The sequence below is a fragment of the Dermochelys coriacea genome, chromosome 1, assembly GCF_009764565.3.
Source record: "Dermochelys coriacea isolate rDerCor1 chromosome 1, rDerCor1.pri.v4, whole genome shotgun sequence".
In the NCBI taxonomy this organism is placed as follows: Eukaryota; Metazoa; Chordata; order Testudines; family Dermochelyidae; genus Dermochelys; species Dermochelys coriacea.
Genome location: NC_050068.2, coordinates 111,949,587 through 111,975,463, shown reverse-complemented (window position 1 = coordinate 111,975,463; position 25,877 = coordinate 111,949,587). Strand labels below are relative to the sequence as shown.

Sequence of the window (25,877 nt, the reverse complement as noted above, 5' to 3'; positions counted from 1 at the left end):
AAATATGCCTTTTGTAAGAGTAGTTAGCAGATGGAATCCAGTGCCCAATATAGTCATGAGACTGAAATGGCTGCCTCCCAAGTTCATGCTGGGCAGTAGTGCATGAAAGCATAGACATTTTTCACAGTTTTTTCGTTAGGTTGTAAGCTCCTTGCGGCAGGGTCTATGTCTCAGTATGTGTTTGTGCAGTGCTCAGTGTAGTGGAACTCCTGTGCACTACTGTAATAAAAATTATGAAGAACCCCTGAAAATTCTCAGACCTTCTAACAACCTTATGTTGATGACTGTTGTTTTTCTGTGATAAGCTGGAAATGCACCAAACCTTATACAATGCATTTCATGGCAGCACTTAGGCAGGGATCAAGAGGAATATTTGTGTGTGCATTTAAAAACAGCTTTTCATCACTTTCACTTGCTGCTTTTATTTCCACATGTTAGTGATTTATTACAAAAGATTAAATTATAGAAAATTGTTCCCTTCCAGAGACCCCAACACCATTTTCAGAGGAAATTCATTAACTTCCAAGTGCATTGATGAGACCATGAAACTGGCAGGGATGCATTATCTTCAGGTTACACTAAAGCCAATTATAGATGAGGTAAGAGCAGATTCAGAACACTTCTTTTGGTAAAAGTTCAACCTAACGGGCCTTCTAGGAGCAGATATTGCTGATGTCTTGCCCCTTAAGATTGCTTTGCAGGACTAATGTCAAGAGCTTGTTTTTACAAGAAAAGCCATGTGGTACTCATTACCCATTGAGTCACCAATTCATGAACAGTGGACTTTCATTAAAGAAAAATAAAAAGTGTCCATGTGAACTGTGTCTAAAATAATCCTCTTCTCTTTTAAAATAAGTCATTTAGGTTCTGGAAAATGGTTAAAAAACCAAATAAAAGCCTAAGAAAATAAAAACTGTGTGCAGCAAAAAACATTGGCCATAAATAACACATTTCATCCTGTCATTTTAAATGAATATGATTATTCCTAGATAACTGCATATGTGACAGCTAGCAATGTGGTGATGCTTTATTATCTCTCCAGGCCAGTGTGGCTCTTCTTGTTTTTTGTTTTTTTTTTCCCCCTTCCAGAACCATAATTGAGCAACAATTTCCGACCACAGATTTCCTTTAAGTGATTCAGCACTATTGTACCTAAACAATTACTATGATGTCTCATCAGGAAATACTATTTTTCCTAAGAATAGTTTTACAATACTATCTCTTTGGAACGAGAAATGTTTTCTTAAATGATGATCTTGTTTGGGAGGATCTGGTGAAAATTTCATCCTTGTAGATGCAGGATATTGCCGAAAAATAGAATGTAGCATTTTGTCAAAATTCAAAATCTTGACTAGCTGATGCATGATGTCTTGCTAGAAGACAAAATGCTTTACCCAAGAAAGCTAGCAGCCTAAATTCTTTATTTTAAGACTTCTTCCATCTGAAGATGTGCCAGTGTACTAATTCTTCAACATGTTCTTTCTAGATCTGCCAGCTCCATAAACCATGTGAAATAGATCCTGTGAAGTTAAAAGATGGTGAAAACCTGGAAAATAACAGGGTAGGCAATCAGATTTGCAATTGAAAACAAAATCTCTAATTATATTGAGTATTTTGTTTCCCTTACTGAGGTTCCTGAACCTCATTTGGTGATGTAAATTAAGCTTTCATATGTTAGTAGCCCCTGGAAGTCTTAACCTCGTAGAAATGTGTGTGATTTTTTTTTACATCAGCTTCATGTTTAGTTGTATAGCATAGTACTGAAATGTGATGTTGTCTATTAAATGTAAAATAGGCAAGGAAGAATAGGACTTGTTTTCAATCGACAGCGTAAATATCCAATATAATAGAAATGAGGACTCCTTAGCCAATAGTTCCAAAGAGGGCGTAGAAAATGGTTTTGAAGAAGAAATAATGTGCTTTTTGGAATGAGGTCCAATTTTGTGTGTGTGCGAGAGAAAGTGGAAAAAGACACTGTGCTTTCAGCTTTGTGCTTAGAAATACACCTCACCGCAGAGTAGGGTATCCTTTGAATCTGGAACTGTGGCTGTTTTATATCCTACAATTTATTGCAAATATAATCTACTGTAGATGCCATTAGAGAAAATGTAGTAGCCCTGTTTTCCATCAAAGAGAAATGGTGCATTTAAAACAAAACAAAAATAAATTTTAACATTTTGCTAAATGTTTCAGGAAAATCTGAGGCAGTATGTTGACCGCATTTTTACTGTCGTAACGAAATCTGGAGTGAGCTGTCCTACAGTGATGTGCGATATTTTCTTTTCACTGAGAGAGTCAGCTGCCAAACGTTTTCAAGGTGAGTTGCTGTATGTAACTTCTTGTATGTTAAATCATTTTGAAGTATATAATTTTTATTATCTACCAGTTTATATTATCAGAGTTACAGGTGTAGAGGTTAAAAGTATGTTTCAGATTTGAAGCTATTTGTGAAGTGTATATCTATACTTTGTTTACCTCAGCTCTTCCTTAAAATTTGTTCTACTCTACTCTGAAAGTGACATGATAGAAATGGCATTGAGGGGGTTCAAATTTATTTATCCATGATTTCAGATCAAGTATGCTCAGTTTGCAAATATAGAGATTTATTTTTTAACACAGCTAGCCTGCAAACTCATTATCAAATCTCAGGTTTTTTCAACCCAGGCATTAGCCTGTAATAAAAACCAAATTATAAATTATTGACACCTATGCAAGGCCATTGCCTTCAGTGGCTTTGCATAGCTACCACTAGTAGAACTTAGTAAAATTTGTTGCAGATACACAAGAATAAGTAGAATCTGTTTCACTTCTTCTTAGCTCTGGCTCTGCCAGAATAAAAAGCAATTTAAAAAAGCCCCAATCAACCAACCAAAAATTAATTTTTTGTCACTAAAGTAAGCAGATCTAACTCTTCATATACACAAGGGGCAGATCAGTTGAGTAAGATGGTGCCATTTTTATTGTCACTTTGAGAATAGAAAATCTCAAAACGAAATGCCATTGATCGCCATATTGTGTTCCTTATCCATTCAATTTATAATAATTATTGTTATAATTACTATTCATTACTTCTTTTACAATAGTGCCTGGGGGCCCTCTTTGTGCTAGATGTTAGAGATAAATGGTGAGAATCAGTCTCCTTTTTATAATCCGTGTAAATGAGTCATATGTTCCAGTTGAGTACCAAAATCTGATATACAAACTAAGCATTTCCTGCACAATGAGACATTGTGGAGCTCCCTACACCATTTTATTCTGTTTTAATGGGGCTAACTCTCTCCTGGATATTTTCATTACTTTATCAACAGCTAATATTTGGCTCCAAATCACCTCCATTATCTCATTTGCCCATAACTCGTGAATATGTGAACCTCCAGCACAGGGCTGAATTAACTATCAGAAGATATTTTGACAGTTTTACTAGTACTAAAGATTCTCTTTAAAGTATTGTTTGTTGGGATAACGAGTAGAATGGTTTCTCTTGTTACAGGTGACCCAGATGTACGGTATACAGCTGTAAGCAGTTTCATTTTCCTGAGATTCTTTGCTCCTGCAATTCTTTCTCCAAATCTCTTTCAACTTACACCACACCACCCAGTAAGTAAAGTATCGATCTATCTAGGTTCATATGTGGCCCCATCACCATAGTATGAGTGCCTACCAAGTGTTTTATTTTTTTTAATCTATTTTCTCAACACAGAGGAGAAATAGCTTGATAGTTCTTGTCTGCTTTTTGTGTTAGCAGATGTGTTAGGTGACTGTGTTTGTGAAGAATTTAGACTTCCCCCCTCGATAAGCTGAAGTGAATTTTACATTTAGCTTTGAAATTGAGCCCAGTGATCACTCTCATCCCTCTCTCTCAGGGAGGGAGTTCTGTAGTTTAGGTCCAGCTCCTATGAAAGTTCTGTCTCAAACACTCATAATCCTCCCCCTACTGGTCAACAGTTTCATTGTCCAGCTGGGTAATGCATAGAAGCTTGTGTTCTTTGCTAGTGTTCAGCGCTATCAAAGAGAAGATTGGGTGTGGAATTACCTACTGTAAGAACTCTACATATGGGGCCCAGCATGCTGTGAAGTGTTACATAAACCGGAATTGTATCGCCTCATTCTTTTCTTGTACAAAGTTATATGCAGTAATAGGGATTTCAGCTGCAATAACTTTGTTAAAAACATATTAATTGCCTTAAAAATTAAACAGATTTTGTTTACATGTTAAAATGTTCTCCCATTTCTAAATAAGTGAATTTTAAAAAATGGTCCTATCAGATATTCTTCCCTGGGATAAAAAGTGCCTTCCTGGTGGTCAGAGGTGACTTTGAGGAATAAGTTGTTCAAGATTCCACTAAAAAGGGTACAGCATAATTTTTTAATGGGTTGAATATTACTGTGACCTCTTGGCCAAATTTCCTCTCTTAGGTAAACAGGTTCTACAGTAAGTCAAAGGAACTGCAAACTATTCTAGCGACTGTGGTAGCTGCTCCATTTTAATTGGATTATTGGATTCATTACTCTAAAACCCTTTGAGACCCTTTGAATAGTAAATGTGTTGCCCAAAACCTAAACTCGTAAATTTTAGTATAGAAAATAGTCTTAAAGCATTCACTTAAAAAATGAAGCAAGGATTCTTTCTTGTTTGCTCTTTAGAAGCAAAGGCAGGAAGATAGTCATAACAAATCCTGTCATGCTTCTTAAGGCAGCAGCTTTCTTTCTATAAAGTTTGTGAGTTTTTAAATTTTACATTGATTGTTGGTATGAGTGAAATAGAGAACAGCAAATGTGTGTAGTGCTCTGTCCCGTGATTTAAACATCAGGAATATGTAACACCACTGTTCTCCCCCTTCATAGGATCCTCAGACCTCTAGAACTTTGACACTTATCTCTAAGACCATACAAACATTGGGCAGTTTATCAAAATCTAAATCTGTAAGTGTTTTGTTTTATTTCTTATTTTGTGGGTTATGTTGGCAAAATGTTGCTTTTTATTTCCTTTTTAAAAGCCGATGGTCGCTTTATTATTGTAATTAAATGTTTGGAATGGCTATATAGTACCATATGCAAATCAGTCAGTGTTAAGCAATGCTAAAGTAACTCAATTTATAACCTGCATGCTAATTCATGGCAAACGTTTTCTTATTTGAACTACCTTTTTAGTCAAAGTGTGACATTTAGTTTTGACATTTGGTCTTGGGGCTCTGGGGCTTTTTGTGAAGTCTTTTTGAAAAAATGCCACATTGAAAGGTGCCAGCACCTGGAGAATGAAGAACTGAGCTTATACACATGGTAGCAGCCTTGCAGTATTTTCTATGCTGCCTCAGCAAAGTATTTAAAGCCTGATCTAGATCTAGAGGAACCACCTCTAATGGTGAGGGATAGTGCACTTCTCATGCCATTTGAGCTCTTAGCCAATTAGTGATGATAGCTGATCATGGCTTTTTGATGTCTGCTAGAAATTTGAAATGAGAATAATTTGAGCCAGTAGGTCACCAAACAGTTATCAGATGATAACATGAGGCCACTGCTGACCTGGTCTGGATTCACACCAGCAACCTGTGAGTGACTGTATCCCATTTACAAATCTCTTGAGCCCATTCAGTTCCTTGTCTCTTATTATTTTTGTCAGATTGTTTTGGGAGCATGACTTTTAAAAAATAGCTTGAAACTTTTACAGTAATTATATTGAACTGAAGATTTGGAATGCATTCTGCTAACCCACATTTATTTTAGAAATTATTTTAGTCGGAGAGCTTTCTCGATAGTATTTCATATTTCAGCCATACAACCCAAAAGTAGCTTTGATTTCTTTCTCTTTTTTGCAAATAGGGAAAGTGGTGGTGGTTTAAGTAGGGAAACTTATTTTCTGAGTCTGTTGATGTTAAGATTTTATGTATAAGTTGTATTGGAAGACACACAAATATTGGTTGGTTGTTTGCATTTCAGGCCAGCTTCAAGGAATCTTACATGGCCACTTTTTATGACTATTTTAATGAGCAGAAATATGCAGATGCAGTAAAAAATGTAAGTAACAAGGCAATGCATCAAATATATATTATACTTATTGAAGCTGATGTTTAGAATCATATAAGTAGTGTAATATTTACATAACATCAAACACTCTCAAGAAAAAACAGATTCAGTAGCAGTAGTACTCAAGAAATATGCAGTGAATACAGTGCACATAAAATTCCATAGAATTTGTTGTAACCACACTTCTTAAATAACACTTATGGAACAATAGGTCAGATTTTAATGCATATACACATTCCATGTTATCCTGCAAGCCTTTAGTGAGAACAGTCTGGTCCAGGACTAAATGAAGGAGGTTGAGTAATAAAGGAAAAGGAGCATGAAGAGGAGATAAAAAGTGGGGACGTATACCTTTTGTACTTAGGGGCACTTACATTTGAGCTGTTCTTAATTTACCATCCAGAAAACCTTCCCAAATTCCGTAACTGTTTGCTGTATTCTTTTTTCAAATATTGTTAGAGCATTGTCTTGTACTACAGTAATATGTAAATATAAACATTTTAATTTGGCTTCTGTTGTACCCATATTTTATCAGTATGCTTTGTCCATCTTAAGTTCTTAGATTTGATTTCATCCTCTGGAAGGAGAGATCACAAGAGTATAGAGCAACCCATACTGCTTAAAGAAGGGTAAGAATGTGTTCATAGTAGAATTTCTTGTATCTCTGTGTGTTTTAGTACCATTGTAAGGCAGCTATCCTTCCTCCCCACTACATTCATATGTGACGAGGGAAAATATAAAGGTAGAAAAATGTTGCATTGCTGTCTTTATCTACTGTGGCTGCTGGCTTATTTTAACATCCTTTCATTTGATTTAAATGCTTTAATTTTACATGTGTTCTAGAATTTTTGTTTAAAAAAAGCCTATAGAATTTAATTACCACAATTAGTGCAGAGTTAAGTTAAACTGCCCCTTTGTTAAAAGAAGATTAAGGTTGTGACTCAAACTAACAACAGCTGCAAAATTCCATTCTGTAGACAAACACTCAATACTTTAATCATGACATTGGGGAGTGGGCAAAGCCTTCTGATGGGTTTTGCGATTGCTGTTGTGCTATAAAATCCAGGTGCTGATAATCTTAACTGATTTTTGTAGAAAAATGTTTAATATGCATGTACAGTGGAACAACTTCAAATCTCAGTATCTCTGCTTCTTAAGACACTTTCCACATACTAGTTGTCATATGGACTAATTGCTGGCATTTAAAAATGAGTCTGTAAAAGCACCTAAGTACAGTGTATAGGCACCTAGATAGTTTCTTCTGAAAATAAAACCTTTTTGAGAATTTCTCCTGAGCTTAGTATGCTAAGTTGCAACCTAGAGTAAATTTTCACAACAGATTTTATAAATCACTAAATAATAACATATTAGGTTTACATTGAAAATGCTGACAACTTTTACCTGTGAAAGTATGAACATCCCCTCAATGTAGCCGGTATAGTTCATTTCACTTCTGTGATAGAGTCCCCAGAAGTTGGCATGTCTGTTTTAATTCTGTACATTATCATTCTTTTGCTTTTTTGAAAATAAATGTATAATTTGTAACTTTTCCCCTCTGACTCTTAAACATGACTTTTCTGCCTCTGTCTTTCTTTTGCTCTTGTCTGATATTTTTCTGTCTTTTCTTGCTCGGCCTGCTGGCTGCTGTTATAAGGACTCTTAAACTAACAGTAAAGAAAGTTGATGGTAATAGTTCATGCAGGTAAGATGGTAGGGACAGCTGGTGCTTTGTCGAAGCTACCTGCTGACAGTGTGTCCTTCCTTCATAGCAACAGACATTTCTGACTTAAATTTGGGAAGGATGTTTTCTCTGTTCAATAATGCTGAAATGCCAATGTAAAACCAACAGAGAGAATTTGTCACGTACATCTCAACGGTGCCTAATTTTTTTTAAAAAGATGCTGAAAATGGTAAAGTACTTTTTATCTGTAGGCAGAGGCTTCAAGCCTGCCGAAGTTTATTTAATGTTTAGTGTACAAATTCCTAAAACCTCATTGCGAGTGATTAAGATGTCAGCATACATCTTCTATGCACTGTTTCAGCAACATACAAATAAATTGTTTTCAAGGTTAAAGAGTGGGCTGCAGATGGCTAGTTCCCCCGCTTTATCTCGTAATTGTCATGCCTTATCATTAAAAAAGGCAAATTAACTCACAACCATCAATCTGATTATTTTTCCAGAGCAATTGTCTGGCTGCTGAGTGGGTTTTCTATACACCTTTGCTCTGCTTTTTTAATTTAATTTAATTTTAATCTTTTTTCTTTCTGTATAAAGAGCATCTGTTACTCACCCTGCAGAGTGGGCACTTTTGATTGACCATCTAGTTCCCGAGATGAGAGGTTAGCTGCTGGCTTGTGCTTTGCCGGCACCAAGCATGCCATCGTGCTCAATCAGTAGCTGTTGGGCTCTTTCCAAAAGGAAGAGAACTGAAAGTAATTTCTCCTTGCATACTTGTGCTTCAAGGGCATTCACACTGACGTGGCCAAGCAAAACTGAAATAGATCCTCATTTAAATCACAAAGGGGAGGAATAAAAAGTCTCTTCAGCCAATTAACTCTGATAATGTTTTTCCTTCATGTGTCTTGAGCATTTGTTCAGTCCAATTCCTCAAATGTTACATGGATTTTAGAAACAAGGAAATACTTTAAACTGGCCTTGAAATGCTTTCTGCCTGCCTACCCAGGTAATGAAAGCATGACATATTGTTTTTGTTTTAAATTATTGTAGGTAGCTTATGGGCTTCCACACTTTTCCTATTCTAATATCAAAGGCAGGATCTTCCATAAAAAGAGAGAGAGACAGTGTCTGATTCAATGCATAGTTTTTAAATAACAGGAGGGAATGTAATCAGAAATGTGCTTTTAACTCTGGGGTACTGAGTGCACACATCTAAAAGGGAGTTTATTTTCAAAATACCCTGTGTATGTTCAGTTCACCTTTAAGGATGTCTGCATGGCAAAAAGAAGAACTTAATGAAGAGTTTGTTCCTCAGACTGCCCAGCCCCATTTTCTTAGGCAGCCTCTCTCGTTTTGAGATTTGCCTAACTTCAAAACCTGAAGGGATCCATCAACTTGGTTGACATTAGGAGGGCTTGACCCACTATCAGACACAGAGCTCCATTGTCTTTCTCAAATGATCCAGGAATAAAGACTGAGAAGTGACTGTTACTATCCAAACCTTCTGGGAATGGACAGATTTTAACCACCATAGTAATTGTATAACTCCATAAGTGCCTACAGTACAGTGAACGGGGTGCGCCAAGCATAAAACAAGCCTCTGTCCCAAGAAGTTTACAGTCTAAATGCACTGCGGGAACAATACAGCATAATACTAAACAGAGTGGCACGAGTGCATTCAGGTTGGAATGCTCTGGAGAAGGAAGCTTTTATTAGGTTCCTAGTCTGTCTAACATATTCTAATTGTTTGTGACTAAAGATGTTCTATCAGAAATGGGAACTATGGTGTTTGTTATTCAAATTATTCTGGCTCCCCTGCTAGTGAAAACACATGTAGTGAAGTCCTCCCTTGCATTAAGCCATTCCCTTTTACTTCTCTATGTTGTGTGTGTTCATTGTGCTGTATACTACCTTTGTGTCTGATAAATATAGCTTTGATAGCAAGTAGTTTTTAATGGTTCTGTTATATTATATTATCCAGTTCAGTATATTGTACATATGAATCCACTTGTACACTGTGTAAAATAGCTTTCCATCTCTGGCACGCATACTTTCTCTCTCTCTCTCTCTCTCTCTCTAATTTCTTCATTAAAGGTTGTACAGAGCATAATGAAATCAGAATCATATTTTCCTGTGTTACCTTGAAATTGTGGGTTAATGTAGTGCTTAGACATATAGTAGATATAATATAGTTCTTAGTAAGTTGATTGCTACCTGAGCATACAAACAACAAATCAGTAAATGAAAAACTCAAAATTACTAGCTTTTAACAGGCTAGTTTATGTTGGGATAAAAATCTGTATTTCTAACTGCAGCATTACTTTGTTAGTTGAAAATGGAGTTCCTCAACATTCAACATTTTATATTATTTATAGAGTATGAGTGATTAAATCACATAAGACAGTTCTTGTACTAAAGAGGTTTTGTACATCTCTTTTAGGTGTTGAAAATCATCTAAGCCTCTTAGACTCTGTCTTGATTGGGAAAAGTGGTAGAGTTAAGTTAAGCGTAGCAAATACATACTAGCTAAGTTCCTCTGTTTTCCTAGTATAGATGCAGGGTAACACCTCTCGCTAGACTTTCAACTGGTTAAGTTGTAGTCTAGGCAGGAACCTAGAATTAGAAAGTATTCAGTGTGTTCTTTTGGAGTTTGACAACTTGCGATTGTTATTAAGTGCATTAATGTAACAATGCTTTCCCGTTTACAATAGGTTTATGATCAAAAGAGCGCAAGGAAGAAAACGATTTGGTATGAAAAACTTCAAGAAGAGATGGTTTCGCCTGACTAACCATGAATTTACCTATCAGAAAAGCAAAGGTAACAAAGAGGTTTGCCTTTCTGTTTTCTAACTTTTCACTAATAAAACAATGGGTTAAGCATACAGAACTGTGTAAGAGAACAGAGGGAACTCCTTGGTAATGTACTTTACAATAAAAACCTAATTTCTGTAAATCTGTAACTGCAGAAAATACAATACATAGAAAAAGTATCTGAGAGGAGAGAGGGATGTTTTTTAAAAGCACATGGATTTTTTTCTTTTTCTTTCTGTGTATTCTTTCTACTAATCATTTCAGAGAGTTTGGGTGAAATTGGAATGCTTTGATATGAATTAAACCAAATGCTTGTTGGAGTGTGTTTATGGACTAAATCTCTACAGTACCCTATCAGTAATTAACATACACTGTGTGTGCATTCACACTTGTTTATCATATGGGCTGAGAAGGCAGAACACAGCTGTAATAACCTTAAGCCGGGGTTTGGGTTTGCATGGGACAATGCCAAATCCCACAAATTGATATCCTAGAGTTAATTTGTTGTTAAGGTTTGGAATACTGTATTAAGCACTCAAAAGTGAGGCAGTTCCAGGGAGATGAGGTTGTAACTGCCCATTTTATGGTACACATTAACAATAATAAATAACACATTAGCGCCCACATTTCAAATGAAAAACAGAGACAACACTTCCTGTGGGCATCGTGCTGAGTTAGTCTTGTAGAGGAAATCCGTCTGCAACTTCTGGAATTGCCTCACTTTTCAGTGCTTGATATTTCACTGTGTGATTACATAAGGTGGGTAAAATTAATTGTTTTAATGTAATTAATATCAAAATTACCACTTACATGGAACTGCTGAAGTATTGCTAATTTTTATTAATTGTCTCATTATTCTCAGGCACATACATGCCCATCTTTTATTGAATTAATTAATTCTCTTATTCTTGCATTCGTTATCACTTATCAATTGGATTCCAGAAATAGACTCTCTCTTTAGTGGTTTTCATTAATTTTGTAGCATTTGCACTATTAACAGAAGCACACTGGGGTTTGAGTACATGCTTTGAACTTTCAAACATTTGTTCATAAGTAATATCCTTAATATTAGATTAAGATGATAAAGATTATTTCAGGAGTTTCCAACTAGATTGGATTTTTTTATTCAGTAGAGAGTAACAACTATTCCTTCTATTGTGTGCATTTGCTGAGGGAGCACTTGCAGATTCCATTCACTATTAGATCACTTAACTTTCTCAACCATGAAGTCTGCATCATAGAATCATAGAATATCAGGGTTGGAAGGGACCTCAGGAGGTCATCTAGTCCAACCCCCTGCTCAAAGGAGGACCAATCCCCAACTAAATCATCCCAGCCAGGGATGGGATTTGTCAAGCCTGATCTTAAAAACTTCTAAGGAAGGAGATTCCACTAAATCATGCCCACCATCCTTAATCACCTGTGCCGACAGGAAGGATTCCCTTTTTTTTTTGCTGCCTCTTGAGGGAAAATATTCTGTCTGCAATTTTCCCAGTCACTGCCTGAATAGGTGATTTTTGAAGCGGTTTGGTGGTGGCACATTTTGCAGCTAAAGGCAGAAATGAAATTAAGGTAATATTGAGACTTTGACAGCATGCCAGTAAAACAAGCTTTCTTGCAGTCACATTGAACTCTTCCTTCTCAGAAATCAAAGCATGGCTTTTAATAAGAGCAGAGAGCAAAGTGACACTTGAACAGTTATGCAGCTTTAGCTTGCAATTGTTTGTTGCAGGTGATCACCCACTGTGTAGCATTCCAATAGAAAACATCCTGGCAGTGGAGAAATTGGAAGAGGAGTCCTTTAAAATGAAAAATGTAAGTAGGTCATCTTCAGCTGTCAGTTGGATTTGTCTTGGTCCCCACCCCCACCAAATCTCCTCTTTCCTTTTTGTAACTTGTATTGGATTTCCACTGGAAGACTTATAGCCACAGCTGCTTGTTCTGTATCTAGTAGCATGGGTGTCCAAAAGTGAAGTCCATTGAGATTTTTAATGTGGCCTTGGACACAGGTAAGGCAATCGAGTCTCTGCCCTTCCCATCAGCTCTAGGTCTGACCCTTGGGAATGAATTAACTCCTTATATTTACTATGGAGCACATTCTCTTGCAATACTCTATCAGTTAGCATATCTTCATAGAATAATGACATAGCATGTATATATCTGGTATAGAATATATGGGAATGAGAGGTGTGGTCCCAGACATTTGCCAATATAACCTTTACACCATATGAGCTTGATAGTGTGGTATAATAGTTCTGTTGACAAGTGTGCAGGATGGCTGCATTTCTCAGGAGTGGAGTACCAGAGCATGCTTTTATGTATTTGGTATATACTATCTATTATACAGAAACTGTTTTTAGAAATGTATGAATTTAAATCTAAAATCAGCTACCATAAGTGGTATGATTCCAACTGTACAGCTCTGAGATGTCTTATAAAATGAATTGTATGTTTTTATCTGTCTCTAAACATTATCTAAAATAGGTATTTATTCATAAATTGTTGTGACTTCCAGCTTCTATATCATGTGATCTTTCCACTTCCTAAATTACATGGGCTCTGAGGACCAGGGTGGATAATGTTCAGGCTTAGACCAGATACCAGACTTGTGATAGTGTTTTTACTGATTGGCTGAGCAAAGTCAGACCCTACGCTCAACTCAATGGCATTTCTCTGTTTGTCTTGTAATGTGATAACTGTGGCACTGTTCTGTTTGTCTGTAACAAGATGCAGTAGGCTGTAGCTCACTGTTTCTTAGGATACCTCCTCACTGCATAGTTATTAATACTTATAAATAAGTATTAAGTATTTGTTGCATAAAAAACAAAAGATGCAACATTTACGTAATTTTCAGAATAGAACCGTGCTTTGAAGTCAAGCATTCCTTTTTGCATGGGAAATGCAGATTTTTGAACATATTTCAAGATAAAATTCCCCCAAGTCTCTTCTGGAAATGGTAGAATATGCTACTGCCCACCTCACCATCCAAGGAGGCTTTCGGCTGGATTATTTTCAATATCAGAGAATTTCTGTTCCTCTTAGAATGTAGAAATAGAATACAATGATATGGGCAGAATTCTAAAACCTTGCTGCTGATGCAGCTGATGTGAATTCTCCATACTCATGCAAAGTATGTTTAAAGATGTCTACTATAAATATTTTCTTGGCATCTGTGTTCTTCATCTTGTCATCTTGCACCAAATCCCATTTTCATCATTCCTAATGAGTGTCATAATGTGTGGTAGATGCCAGCACCACATAGGGGCACAGTACGCCCAGCCAGTCTGTCTGTCTTCTTTCAAGAAGTCCTCCGGATCCTTGGGCAGAGAGTTGTTTTACAAGTAACATTCTGGTCTTTTGCAGAACATTGCTTTAAGAACAAATGCTGTTGTCTGGTGTTTTTTGAGCCTGAACAGGTCTTGCAACTACTTGAAATTCTTGGCTTAACTGTTGGCTTCTCAGTAACAGTTTCCATACATTAGGTCACTTATAATGGTATCCCATTACACCACCACATATCCCTTATAAATCCGTTCCTTTGTTGTAACATACAGGGCTCCACTACACTAAGCAGTGTGTTAAAATTCACTTTCCTACAGCTCTGTGTTAAACAGGGGCTGAGCTGTATGATGCTCTAGACTTTGCAATTCCTGTCTCACCTCAAATTAGCCCTTTTTCTCCTGGGAAGTTTTTAAAAAGGATACTGCATTTGTCCACACTTGCCATTGCCCAGCTGATCACACTAATAATTGCTACAGCAGTATTGTGGTGAAGTTCACACCTTTTTATTTGGTGTCTGGTGTCAGTAAAAAAAAAAATACTGAACACAGGAAAAAATGCCAACTGCAGCCTTCCTTTCCCTTTCTCTTTCAGTGAAAATTCCATTTAAATCAAGAAGTTGCTTGTGAAATAGAAGGGATATTCCCAGTTTCCTAGAATACAAACCTTAAAGTGTAGTAAAGAGAGCAGAGACTGAACTGATACCATGTATTGAAGTGAGCTTCCTCTCGTTACAGTGTGTATGGTAACACCCATTGTTTCATGTTCTCTATGTATATAAATCTCCCCACTGTATTTTCCACTGAATGCATCCGATGAAGTGAGCTGTAGTTCATGAAAGCTTATGCTCAAATAAAGTTGTTAGTCTCTAAGGTGCCACAGGTACTCCTTTTCTTTTTGCGAATACAGACTAACACGGCTGCTACTCTGAAACCTTTAAAATGCTGTTTCCTATCCCTTATCCAGTCAGTATACAATCTGGGACAATGATCTCTGTGTTTGTAATTCAGAAAGGTGAGTTTATACCAAAAAAATTGATAATCCTGAGGACACTGTCAAATGGAAATAATACTTAGCCATATCCAAAGCCATATCCAAACAGTAATGTGCAGATTTTAATATTGGGGGGACTTATTTAAATATGAAAGGGAAAAGAAAACCAGTGAATGCTAAATATTTAGAAAAGTTATATGAACCTCAAGTACTCAATTTTGCTTTTCCAGTATTTGCTGTTATCTCATTAACTTTAACCTCAGTAATCCCCAACAGATTTTCAGATATCAGTTTATCTGGCAAAGGAATTATGTTTGAAATGTTACCTTTTCAAGAGGAAGGAAAACGATTGATAGTGGTTGTGATTTCTTTGATTGCAAGCTGTTTGGGGTAGGGACTGTGTGTTCATAAATGTTCAGACAGTATCTACAAAATGGAATCCCAATTGTGATTTGGAGTTCCTAAGCATTAACATGACATAAACATTTTAATAATTTAAGCCACTAACACACCCCTGTATATTCACAAGGAAGCCTGTGCTTCTGTTACTTTATTAGTGGTATAAGTGGTTATATTTAGTGTGTGCAGGTGGTTATAAAAGGGAAAGAAAATCAAAACAAAATAAGTGCTAAGAGGTTAATTGTGTGTCAGTTAAAGCAAAATAGTCATGGCGGCTGATTGCAAACTCAATTCTTCCCCTTCCCCCCACAAATAGCGTTTCCTTTCAGTCCAGCATTTGCTTTCTCTGTCAGCCTTCCAAAACTTGAAGTTGCAACATTACTAAAATTGTATCTCTGACGCTGAGTGATCACTATAAGGGTGTGTTCCTCAGTAAGCATATTAATCTCAGTTGCTTATAAATTGTCTTCTGTAGGAGCAGGCTTAACATGTTGCACAAAGCGTTAGGTTTTATTTTTAAAGAAATAGTTAACGTTTTAGTTTACAGATCCGTTTGTGTTTAATAGGATTTTTTGCTGCTTTTAGATACATCTTTTGGTCTGAAACCTTTTCCTGTTTCCTTTAATAATCCACTGATCAGACTGTACCTTCTAATATAGAGGTTTATGCTGTTAAGACTCCCTCCTTTACTTTGTATTCTTTTAAATTGACTCCAGTGTTAATTAAATTGGTGGTTCAGTCTGTGGTTTATTTCCTTGTTTTCAGATGTTCCAAGTGATTCAGCCTGAGAGAGTCCTGTACATCCAGGCAAATAACTGTGTCGAGGCCAAGGACTGGATTGACATACTTACTAAAGTTAGCCAGTGCAACAAGAAACGCCTCACAGTCTACCACCCTTCCGCATACCTTAATGGACACTGGCTGTGCTGCAAGGCCACTGCAGATAATACTCCTGGCTGTACGCCCTGCACTGGGTAAGGGTTGGTAGGACACTGCTTGTTTTAAATTCTGCCAGGGGCATGTTAAGTATGTACAATGTGGCTTCCCGATAGGTAATGTTTGTGAAGAGGTGCAAGCTGTCTGGGCACCTCTGGGTTCTAGAGAACAAACTGTCATCTTAGGTCCGTTGTGCTGTCATCCCAATCTTCTTCTCATACCTAGCGCAACTGGCATCTTCAAACCCTGGTTAAACTGCTGTGTCTTCTTAGTACATGAGACATTAGTACAGAGGTTTGCAAAGTTTTTGGGCCGAGGGCCACATCTGGGTGGGGAAATTGTATGCAGAACCAGGGCAAGGGAATTGGGGTGTGGGAGGGGGTGCGGTGTGCAGGAACAGGCTCAGGACAAGGGATTGGGGCAGAGGAGGCTTCGGGGTGTATGAGGGGGCTCAGGGAAGGGGGTTGGGGTGCAGGAGGGGTGTGGAGTGCAGGAAGGGGCTCAGGGCAGGGGTGCAGGAGGAGTGCGGACTGTGGGAGGGAGCTCAGGGCAGGGGGTTGTGGTTTAGGAGGGGTGCAAGGTGTGACAGGGATCTCAGGGCAGGGGGTTGGGGTGCACAGGGGTTCAGGGAGTAGGGGTGCAGGCAGGGGGCTTAGGGCAGGGAGTTGGGGGACAGGGTTGTAGCAGGGTGGTTACCCGCTCCAGCCCTGAAAGGGCTTAAAGCAGCCTGGGAAAAAGGCTGCCCCCGGGGGAGCCAATTGCTAGGCTGATTGGGGAAACAGCCTCAGCTGCGGCCATGTCCCAGTCAGGCCACAGCTGGCCCTATAAAGGGGCTGCTAGGCAGAAGCTAGGAGAGAGTCTCTCTCTAGCTATAGAGGGGGAATGGCCTGGCTACTGAGCAAGATTCATGAATGGAGCAGTGCTGGGGAGCAGGGCAAGGGAGCTGGGGAGCTCCCGCCTGGAAAAGCCCCAGGCCTTGCTAAAGGCCAAGCAGGTACTAGGGTTGCAAAGGGGCAGCCCAAGGGTAGGCAAAGACAGCCAGTTCAACCCCCCCCTTGCCAATGATAAATGGCTTGTACACTGCAGTCTGCCCCAGTGAGCAGGGCTAGATGGTGACTGGCAGTAGCCATAGACTGAAGCGAGGTGGGGATAGAGGGTTGAGGGTTCCCCAGGGTGGGGAGACCCAGAACCGTGGGGTTACTATGGAGGTCAGAACCCTGGCGTAGAGGGGTACTGGGCTCCAGGAGGGACACGGGGGCCAGCAGAAAACAAGACATTGGCCTGCAGAGGACGTTCCAGGCTCAGCAAGCTAATTCCCAGGACAACCAGCAGCAGGCGCCATGCAGGGGTGAGTCTCGCCACGCTACAGGGGTGCAGGAAGAGTTTGGGCTCCAGCTTGGTGCTGCTTACCTAAAGCGGCTCCGGGGTGGCAGCGGCACGCACCGGGGCCAGGGCAGGCTCTCTGCCTGCCTGCCCTGGCCCCACGCCGTACCACTCCAGGAAGTGGCCGGAACCATGTCTCTGCGTGGCCCCTGGGGGAGGAGGGGCACAGGACTCTGCGCGCTGCCCTTGCCACACCTCTAGGTACCTCCCCCGAAGCTCCCATTGGCTGCGGTTCCCCATTCCCGGCCATTGGAAGCTGCGGGGAGCGGTGCCGGGAGCCAAGGGCAACACATGGAGCCCTTCCCTCCCACCCACCCCACCCCCCGCGGCCACAGGGACATGGTGCCGGCCACTTCTGAGAGCGGCGCGGGGCCTGTGGCACCACGGGGGGCAATCCTCCGGACCGGATCCAAAGCCCTGAGGGGCCAGATTCAGCCCGCGGGCCGTAGTTTGCCCACCCCTACATTAGTAAGTCTAGTACAGGATAAAATTCAAAACCATAGTACGTGAGAGCAAAATCTTAAGATCCTAAAACTGCATACAGCTCGCAATGACAGCTTTCTGTTCCTTGCTTGTATGTTAAACTGAAAACAACAGCTTTCTACATCTAGACTAACAAAAAGCAGTGGCATGTTATTTGTAGGGTCTTTAGCACCCTGTGTGAAATGAGTTGGTGGTCTCACTCCAGTCCCTAGAGAACAACTGTTGTCCTCACAAAAAACAATAGCCAGGTTGTTGGTAACCTGCATTGTAAACCTGCATTGTACACTGCATTGTAAATACAGATCTATGGGACCTGGGCCTGGGGACTCAATATTTTGAAGCCCCTGCTTGAGTGTCCAAACTGCATTGTAAACCTGGGCTTATAACTGCTGGACCCGGGTATCCCAACCATGCTATTGCGTCCACGCTGCATTACACAGACCTTCTGACTCGGGTCTGTGGCTCAAGCTGTCTCCACACATCAAAATGACAGGTCTTGAACCCAGGCCCCTAGCAGAGACCTCAGGCCTGGGTCCTGAGTGCTTGGTGACCTGACTCAGACTGTTTCTGTGGGTACGTCTACACACCAATAAAAACTATCAGCACCAAGTTTCAGAGCTTTGGTCAGTTGACTTCAGCTCACATGGTTCAGGCTGTGGAGCTAAAAATTGCAGCATAAACGTTTGGACTCGGGCTGGAGCCCAGACTCTGAGTCCCATCCCTCTTGCAGCTTTTCAGAGCCTGGGCTCCAGCCTGAACTTCTAAACTGCCATTTTTAACCCTGCAAGCCTGAATCAGCTGACTTGGGCTAGCCTTGCCACAGGTCTTTTGTTACAGTGTAGACGTATCCTGTGTGGACGGAATGGGGGCTTGGATTCAAATGTGAGCCAGAGCCTGAACTTAGTGTGCAGTGTAGACATACCTTCCGAGGTCAAGAATTGAATAGCCAGAGACTTAGCTATCTTCTCACTGTATCTGTCTGCCTAGACCACATTCATTAATCCACAAAGTGTCTAAGTATTTGTAAAGAATCTTCTTTTCTGAGTTCAAGTTTAGACATGTTGGATAGTCAGTGTGGGGAGTAGTTTGAACTGTCATCACCCTGACCTGGTCTGTGGAAAAACAGACAGCTTCAGAATCCAGGACATTCAGTCTAGCACCCTTTCTTAAATACTCACTTTTAAAGACGAAAATTATACAAACTTCTGCCCCCAGTATGTTAGGTTTGTAGTGTTACTGTGCAGTATGGCACACATCTGCAGGATTAAGAAAAGCTTAGCAACACCTTGCTTTTAATGTCTGCATATAAATATGAAAATGATTCACACTCACATATTCATGATATTAGGTCTGCAGTGTTGCTCTTGTACTGTAAAAGAGATTTTTTTTTAAACCAGTCTGATATAGCATGGTACTATCACTGCCTCCCTTTTTTATGTTTTACAGAGGCCTCCCTGCAAATATACAACTAGACATAGATGGAGATAGAGAAACTGAACGCATCTACTCCCTTTTCAACTTGTATATGCCTAAATTGGAGAAAATGCAAGGTGTGTATGAAGAAGTGTCATTTCACCACTTCTAGAAATAAGAATATAACATATAATTTTATGCTCCCGATACTTCTAGCACAGTGGTTCTCACACACTTGTCCTGGTGACCCCTTTCACATAGCAAGCCTCTGAGTGTGACCCCCTCTTATAAATTAAAAAACACTTTTTTATATTTAACACTATTATAAATGCTGGATGCAAACCAGGGTTTAGGTTGGAGGCTGACAGTTCATGACCTGCCATGTAATAACCTCGCGATCCCCTGAGGGGTCCTGACCCCCAGTTTTGAGAACCCCTGCTCTAGACCAACTGTCCAGATACACATTTGCATAACACTATGATCATCATTTAACTTTTTATTGCTGCCATGAAAGGTTTTGTGACTTATTTTTGGTACACAGTGGAAGATGCACAAAAAATTCTTTGCATTTTAAACAGTTGTTTGAAATATAGTCTTAGCCCCAGAACCCTAATATAGTTTAGGCATAGAGCATAGTTTGCATGCTCTGAATTGGCGAATTAGAGTGTGCGCTAACTAGAATTTTATTGATCTTGTAAGGAAGAAGCAGCCAAGTTGAGTTTTCATTGGAATATGATTTTGTGTTACCAGAAGCCATGTGCATATTTCTCTGACTCGATTTCCCGGAGCATGCTGAATCCAAACAGTTTCCCACACTGGCTGTTTTGGATATATCTGACTCCATGTATATATAAGAAATGAGTATTTTCCAGCCCAATTTTGCTTTTCAGGTGTCTAGGAGAGGATATACAGTGAGGGATAAAAGTAATGAAAGGAAAAGCCTAAAGAGCTAGTGCTGCTGGGCAAGCCAGAAAAATATTCTGCATTACAACATGCCAAACTTTAGATCATAATTCAATAGATGGAGTAGCAGAGAAGCCTTAACTGCAGTGCTCAACTTTAAATAGTATTTTATTTTATAACATGATATAAGCCAGGAGTGTCAGACATGCAGCTTGCAAAGTACTTTATTCCATTTCTGGCCACCATGCACTTACAACCTTAAGATTTCCTACCACTTCTGAGCTGCCAGTCTCTGCCTATCTCCCCTCCATTTTTGAATCATCACTTCCAGAAGCAGCATCTTGTTTCAGCATTTGAGAGAAGATCCTACTTCTGGCCCAGGCAGCTCAGCAAGGAGAGGTAACTGGGAAACTGAGATGGAAACAGAAGAAAACATAGAAAACCAGTGAAATACAGAAAGAGATTAAAATATTTCCTCTCCCCCACCTCTAGTATGCCCATTGTAACACAAAAGTAGATCATGCTATGAGGCATTTGATATGTTAATATAAGCAAGAAACAGATATTTGTAAGTGTCCTAGTCACTTGGCCAAAACAACTACTTGTAGGCCAGAAAGTGTAGTGAGTATTGTAACGTCTCACATTTTTACAACATTCTCATTTTGGGCAGATGTTATTGAGGCTCTGATTTACTTCAGCTTGTTCTATGATCCTTTTTGCAGCACTTCTGTAGAATGTGATTCATGGCTATATGATTTGTAATTGTTATAGTTAAGCTTCTCTTGAAAATTCACACTTAGACTTCTAATTGCCTCTTGGGAACATAGATGAATGCATCTTGCTTCTTAATCAATAGTACTTACTTCTAATGCAAGACCAACTTTAGTTTCTAATTATCAGCAAAGTGACACTGGGTGATGTGTGTGACCCCAATTAAACTATTTTTTACAGTGTGCCTGTCCTACTTTTTTTTTATTTTCATAGAGGCCTGTGGCAGCAAATCTGTATATGATGGGCCAGAACAAGAAGAGTACTCAACATTTATCATTGATGACCCAAAGGAGACTTATAAAACACTAAAGCAGATCATAGAAGGTGTTGGAATTTTAGAACAGGAACATGCTCAGTATAAGAGGGATAAATTCAAGAAGACAAAATATGGAAGCCAGTAAGTATCGTTTGTTCAATAGCTCTGTAAAACAGAATTTGATTGGGTTTCATTCTGGTTTTCAAAACAATAGAGTAGGAAAAACCCTACAAATGCAGCTGGTGTAAGATGTTAACGTAGGCTTAGTCTGATTGTACTTTGAACGGTTTATAAATAATTTGTAAAATGCTTTCTTTTGACAAGATAGAGATAGTGGTAAAAAGTATTTGAAGACAAAAATGTATGAAAATGGAAACTCTGTAGCAAGATTATTATGAAAAAAAAAAAAGGAATACATGCTCGTAAAATGTCAGCTAAATATCAGAAGATGCCTCTATTTAGCCCTGAATATTGTACAGAGCTAGTTGAAAATATTAGTTCAGTCTGCTACATCCATTTATTTAGATTTATACTGAGTATCAAAAAAAAAGTGCCCATTTGAAGCTCTGGGTATACTTGACATTAAAAAACAAACAATGAAACAGACCCAGGAATTCCCCCAGTTCAACTCAAATACACAGCTATAACATGAATATAACTGAAATTAATTGACCTCACTTCTACTAAATATTTGCTTTTATGGTTTTTTGTTGCAGTATAACTATTGTCAGAACATTTTATTCCAACAAGCAATACAATATAAATATAACATTTCTCCCAACTTTTTCCCTCCTTTTTTAGGGAACATCCTATTGGGGACAAGAGTTTACAGAGTTACATCAGGCAGCAATCTGAAATCTCAGCACATTCCGTTTAAAGTGTGAAGGAGATCACAGGATGGTGCTGACAGGTCAAATCAATGAAGCGACAAGCTTAAAAACTAAAATAAAAGGGAAGCCACATGTAGCAAAATGTAGATAACAAGTGTCAAGCTTACAAACTTTGGGACTTGCTAAGTGTGTTGTTCTTTCTCCAAGAACTGTTACGATAGTTGCTATGCACTTTATTCATCTGGTTATCAACAGATGATTGAACTCTGCCTTCTAGGCAGCTGCTGTTTGTGTGTGTGTGTGTGTGTGTGTGTGTGTGTGTGTGTGTGTGTGTGTGTTTATATTTGTTTTGGTTTCTTGGAATCTAGTGATCAGTTCAATGATCAAGGTGTATGGACTTCATCTTGACACTCTGGCAGTTCCTTACATTGCTGAAACCGAGCAAGCTGTTGAAAGGCAGCATTTTCTAGAATTGTTTGTTACTGTTTTTTGGGGGGTTTGTTCCTGGTTACTGTATGTTATGTCACACATCCGCATGCTATCTTAGGAAAAGCTTAGTGACACTTTGCTGTTAATGCCGACATTAAAAAAGGAAATGGTAAAAAAGCCCCTCTTTTTTCAGTGTCGTCTCCCACGTTGTAGCTTGTACTATCGAGAGCTGGTTGAGGAGCAGGCCTTTTGTTTTTATAGTAGCATAATTTCTGTTAAAAGATGCACAGATTTTAATTGAACTCCAGATCTGAGTGGTACTCTTGATATTTTTGAGATACAAAGTTGTTTCTACAAAACCTTCAGTGGACTTCTGTTGTCAATATGAAATCTTGATTCTGTAATGAAATTAACTAACATGAATTAGAGTAGGTGAAAGAAAATGTCTAGCCTTGACATTAGTTTGCTGTACAGTCTGGTCACAGTAAGATTTGAATGGCTATTTTGGAAGTGCCATTTTAAGGAGATTAGAGAGACAAGGTGGGGAAGGTGATTGATATATTTTATTGGACCAAATTCTGTTGGTGAGAGAGAGAAGCTTTTCAAGTTTACATTTCCCACACCTGAAGAAATGCTCTGTGTAAGGTCGGCTCTCTCACCAACAGAAGTTGGTCCAATAAAAAGCTCACCCACCTTGTCTCTCTAATATTCTGGGACCAACATGGCTACAACAACACTTGATAATTTAAGGGAAGGTTAAACAACTTGTTCTGATTTTGAAAAATGGCACTGCTTTTCCACTGCAGCCAGGAGAGTGCTTAGAGCCCTGTGCCTGACAGTTGAAATATACCAAGTCCCAAATAGTCTTTGGAGATGGTTTGCTACTGAATATTGCTTAAAAACTGAGATCCATGTGATCCTGGCACCACTTGGTTTTTTGGAATATAGATTTATACTTTTCCAGTTTTTAAAAAAAAAAGTTTTTAAAATCTTTTAAAAAATATGTAAATAAAAGTTTGTTAAAAGTAATTTAAGCTTTAGTACATTATTTTGTTATGTGTATTAATATGTTCTGAGTGTAGAGGAAGTAGAATGAACTATGTATCTCACTAATATCAACAAATGTGGAGGGGAATTAAAAATCTGCTAAATATAAAGTGTGTGTGTGCGCGCGCGTGTGTGCGCTGGTTAGTTGAATGCCATAACTCTCCTATGTAAGGGTCTGATTCAGTAAGCATCTGGCTGAGATTGCTCAGACGTCCATGCAATGTCATGGAAGTTGTGTCGTAAGCTTCTGTGCAGCAGAACTGGGTATTGTTTTTCAGTTGAATTGGATCAGAAAATATTAAACTTTCAGCTTTTTAATGTGAAGATATTCATATCTTTTCCTAAAGTGTTACCAAATAAATTTTCAACAGTGTCCTCATTGCATTTGGAGCATACAAGATGGCTGACTTAGTTTGAAAGTCTCTGTTTATTAGTGATGTTGTTAGGAATGGGATTTCTTTGTTCTGTGTGAACATGCTATAGACCAGAATCCCAACAAATGATCATCATGTTATTCATTGTCACCAGGAAGAGTGGGGGAGGGGAAATAGAAAAGTGTTGCAAAACATGAATTTTGGACTCCAAGCTGTTAGCTGCCATTTAATTGCAATTTTAACTGTATTTATAACTTAATATTCTGTTTATAAAATACTAATGATCGTAATGTGTGTTCTACTTGCCAATTTAAAAAAGTGTTTTATTTCTGAAAAGTGTGTCCTTCTAATCTAAATATAGTCCAAATTTAATGAAAAGATGAGATAACGGTTGTAACCTATCACGTCAGCTAGTATAGCATCTGCGTACAGGGCTGAGCAGCGCATTTAGTGAATAATACGTATTCTGTGCCAATTACTGTGTGAATGTTAAAAAAAAATGTAACTACTCAGTCTGTTAAGTAATTGTTTTTTCGAATGTTCAATTTCTCCAAGTGGTAGTTAGTTCAACTGCTCAAGGGCTTCTATGAATTCACCATAAACTGCACGATTTTCTGTGCTGAGCTACATTCACCACAGTTCTACTGGTGGGCCTTTGTAGGAACCACAAAGGAAATGGTAAACATCACTTTTGTAGAAGAGAATCTGCCTTAATGCCTGGAAGCATACAATAGTCCAGCTAATTGAGACTAGAAACCACTCCTCACTGCAACAGATCTGAGCGGCTGTCATGGGGACCCAACCCCTGTTTCTAGAAGAAGAGCAATTTTAAACAAACGCTCCCTAGCTGAGTGGTGGAGTTGTGGTTTAACAGGTAGACCACAATCCGTATTGCTGAAGCAGGAAAGAGGACCATTGTGGTGGAGGGAGAAGTTGGCTAGCGATTTTTACCACAATAACTAAAGCTGATTTCAGTGTGGAATTGCTATTGCTTCACAGATCCTCTTTAATTAACAAACCAAACATTTACAGAAAGAATGCAGAACTCTAACCCAGAACTATAACCCTTAGAATTCTAACAAGCACAGTCTTTATGGTTGTACACTGAGGAACAAGTGCAGAGTTAACTCCCCACTCGGTATGCCTTCCTTCTACTCAAACCCCCTCTCCGGACACTGGTAGCCCTTGATGCTGTTCTGAGATGGCCTTCCCGCCCCCAGTAGTTTCCTGTTCTCTGTTGGCTTTCCTGGCCTGCTGCGGTTGCTTTATTCCATGCCAGGATGCCTACACCTAGCTGTCCCTGCCGCTGTGCGCTCCCTGCACTGCCTCTGGCCCACTCTGACACTGTTAGTACAAAGATGCAGAGTAGAAGGGTTAGTCAGGGAGCAGAAGGGCAGGATGCAACTCGTTCTGCCTGCAAAAGCTAACCTAGACTTTCCTCTGAGTCCTTCTCTTTCCCTCCACAATTCCCTCATGCTCCAGGAAAACAGCCAGTCCTGAAACATTAAAACCATCAAGGGCTACCAGTGTCCTGAGAGCCAGTAGCTGTAAAACAGTTTGAAATAAGATTGAAGAGTTGCTGATACAGCTCCATATTTAAGGTATTCTAAAATCTCCTTACCTTGAAAGACACCAGGTTTTGTACAGATGGAACACACTCTCCAGGAGGCCTTTATCCTGACCCACAGAGATCCAGCTCTAATCTACATTTTAGTAAAGGATCAGCTCTTGCTTTCCTAGAGCTAACTTAGGATGCAATTTAAACCTTTGTTCCAGTTCCCAAGTTTGAATTTTCTCTCATCCCTTTCCAACTCGCAAATTCTTAGATTGGACAGTGTCTAGAATCCTTGAATTCTAGAACACTCTGT

General features: G+C 39.1%; 1 protein-coding gene across 3 annotated transcripts in view; it reads left to right on the top strand.

The window, feature by feature from the left end:
- The window catches only part of RASA3 (RAS p21 protein activator 3), a 265,746-nt gene extending 241,401 nt beyond the window's left edge, over positions 1-24,345 (top strand). For all 3 annotated transcript variants that reach the window (XM_038388188.2, XM_038388179.2, XM_043507951.1), the window contains 13 exons: positions 485-599; positions 1,487-1,561; positions 2,194-2,317; positions 3,491-3,597; positions 4,846-4,923; positions 5,938-6,015; positions 6,580-6,653; positions 10,414-10,520; positions 12,246-12,328; positions 15,950-16,158; positions 19,433-19,536; positions 21,287-21,470; positions 22,131-24,345. In XM_038388188.2, coding sequence (XP_038244116.1) covers positions 485-599; positions 1,487-1,561; positions 2,194-2,317; positions 3,491-3,597; positions 4,846-4,923; positions 5,938-6,015; positions 6,580-6,653; positions 10,414-10,520; positions 12,246-12,328; positions 15,950-16,158; positions 19,433-19,536; positions 21,287-21,470; positions 22,131-22,206 — 1,414 coding nt within the window. In that variant the 3' untranslated portion in view covers positions 22,207-24,345. The remainder of the gene's footprint in view (positions 1-484; positions 600-1,486; positions 1,562-2,193; positions 2,318-3,490; positions 3,598-4,845; positions 4,924-5,937; positions 6,016-6,579; positions 6,654-10,413; positions 10,521-12,245; positions 12,329-15,949; positions 16,159-19,432; positions 19,537-21,286; positions 21,471-22,130) is intronic.
- Positions 24,346-25,877: the final 1,532 nt, after the last annotated feature.